The sequence below is a fragment of the Mandrillus leucophaeus genome, unplaced genomic scaffold (assembly GCF_000951045.1).
Source record: "Mandrillus leucophaeus isolate KB7577 unplaced genomic scaffold, Mleu.le_1.0 Scaffold284, whole genome shotgun sequence".
Lineage (NCBI taxonomy): Eukaryota > Metazoa > Chordata > Mammalia > Primates > Cercopithecidae > Mandrillus > Mandrillus leucophaeus.
In genome coordinates, this window is record NW_012102965.1 from 2849080 (window position 1) to 2851235 (window position 2156).

Here is a 2156-nt window from a genome sequence, read left to right on the forward strand (position 1 = left end):
AAAAAAAAAAAAAAGATAGATAGATAGATAAACAGTATTTCTGGAAAAGAGATATGGAATTTAGTTTTTCTTGTGAAGATGAATTCTTTCCTGGTTCAAGTGAGAAGATTGTACAAGATATCCTTTCATTCTCTTTTAGTTCTAAAGTTCTATGGCTCTAGAATAGTTTTTTTAAAAACCTAATTGAACAACTAATAGCAGGTGAAATGTGATAATTTTAGTCAACATCCATAGATATTTCATAAGTACACTAGATGTATTGAAAAATACGTATTTCTGTGTTCTTCATTTTTATTTTCATGTTCTTCTCATTAAGTACCCCCTCCTTTGTTTTTGTTAAATAGGCTGCCTCTAAGAATCAGACTTCACTCTTGGGAGAACCACCAAAAGAAATTCGGCTCAGTAAAAATCCATACTTGAATTTGGCAAGTGTGTTGCCCAGTGTGTGCTTGTCATGTAAGTAGGGGCTCAGTATTCTTGTTGTGGAGTTTTATTGAATACTTTACATAATAAGTTTTACTTTAATTTTTGACTTAATGGAAGCAAATAATACCTATTGGCCAAATTATAGGCCTAAATTATTCTTTAAATTAAAATAGTAATTAAGACACTCAAAATGTGTGCTATTTTATTTAAGGAAAACATTACAACTCATAGAGAATCATTTTTCTTAACCAGAAGTTTAAACCTATAAGTAATCTTATATATCTTGAGTGTTTGAATACTCCCAAAATGTATGAGCTACCAATAATTGGTAGAAGTGGAATTCTCATTCACTTTTTGGAGGAACCCCTCAAGCCTTCAATTACTATAAATCAGCTATTCATTCAAATGTCGTTTTAAGAGAAAATCACAAATGTGATATGCTCCAGGCACAAGGATGTTCACTGCATCATTGGTTGTAAATAGTGGGAAAACTGGAAAATACTTAATATTTGTCAATAGGGAAATGCTAAAATAGTTCATCATATAATTGAATACTGTGCAACTTTTTTTTATAATTGAGGGATATTTATGTGTACTGATATGAGATGAACGCTAAAGCATATTTTGGCAAATATATGCATAAAATGATTCCATTTGTGTTTATTTAAAGTTATAAATCCTTACATGTATATACTTGAGTGTGCAGATGCATGAAATAAAGCCAAAAAAGTAAATTCTAAACTATTACCTCTGGGAAGAATAATAGGATTAAATAAAAAGAGATGAAAGATGAATTTCATTTTTAATATATATCCTCTGTATTTTATGAAATATCCTTGAACCCAAACATTAATTTGTAATTTTTTTTGAGCTGGAAAAAAATGTAAGTGCACTTCTAGTATAACTGTTATATATTGATCTGGTCTGAAAATTGATGGTGACAATTATTACATTTATAGGAACGGTTTACATTTTTTATACCTTGTTTTACAGACTAGACACACACACACACACACACACACACACACATACACATACACGTTTTGTTTTTTTGAGACAAGGTCTCACTCTGTCGCCCAGGCTGGAGTGCTGTGGTGTGATCTTGGCTTACTGCAGCCTCCACCTCCTGGGCTCAAGTGATCCTCCTACCTCAGCCTCCCAAGTAGCTGGGACTACAGGCATGTGCCACCATGCCCAGCTAATTTTTGTTTGTTTGTTTGTTTGTTTGTTTTCTGTGAGACAGAGTCTTGCTCTGTCACCTAGGCTGGAGTGCAGTGGCACCATCTCGGCTCCCTGCAACCTCCACTTCCTGGGTTCAAGCAATTCTTAAGTCTCATCCTCCCAAGTAGCTGGTATTACAGTCATGCACCACCATTCCTGGCAAATTTTTATATTTTTAGTATTTTTTTGTAGAGACGGAGTTTCACCATGTCACCCAAGCCAGTCTCGAACTCCTGGGCTCAGGCAGTCCTCCCACCTTAGCCTCTCAAAATGCTGGAATTACAGGCATGAGCCACTATGCCCGGCCAGACATATATGTTTTTTAACCTTTCCACCAAAATTATTTACCCATGGGACAGGTGTCCATTTTAAGTTGTTTCAAATGAATGAGACAGTATTATATACTGTGTTTTCCCAGGGGAAAATATATCTAGTTATATGTTGGCAAATTAAAATTTTGTTCTATTTGATAATATGCTGTTATAATTTATAATTTATAATAAAATATA

General features: G+C 33.9%; 1 protein-coding gene across 1 annotated transcript in view; it reads left to right on the forward strand.

Moving 5' to 3' along the window:
- RAVER2 (ribonucleoprotein, PTB-binding 2) overlaps positions 1-2156 on the forward strand; it is a 69915-nt gene that overhangs the window by 50684 nt on the left and 17075 nt on the right. Inside the window, exon 9 of the mRNA XM_011985476.1 lies at positions 345-456. Coding sequence (XP_011840866.1) covers positions 345-456 — 112 coding nt within the window. The remainder of the gene's footprint in view (positions 1-344; positions 457-2156) is intronic.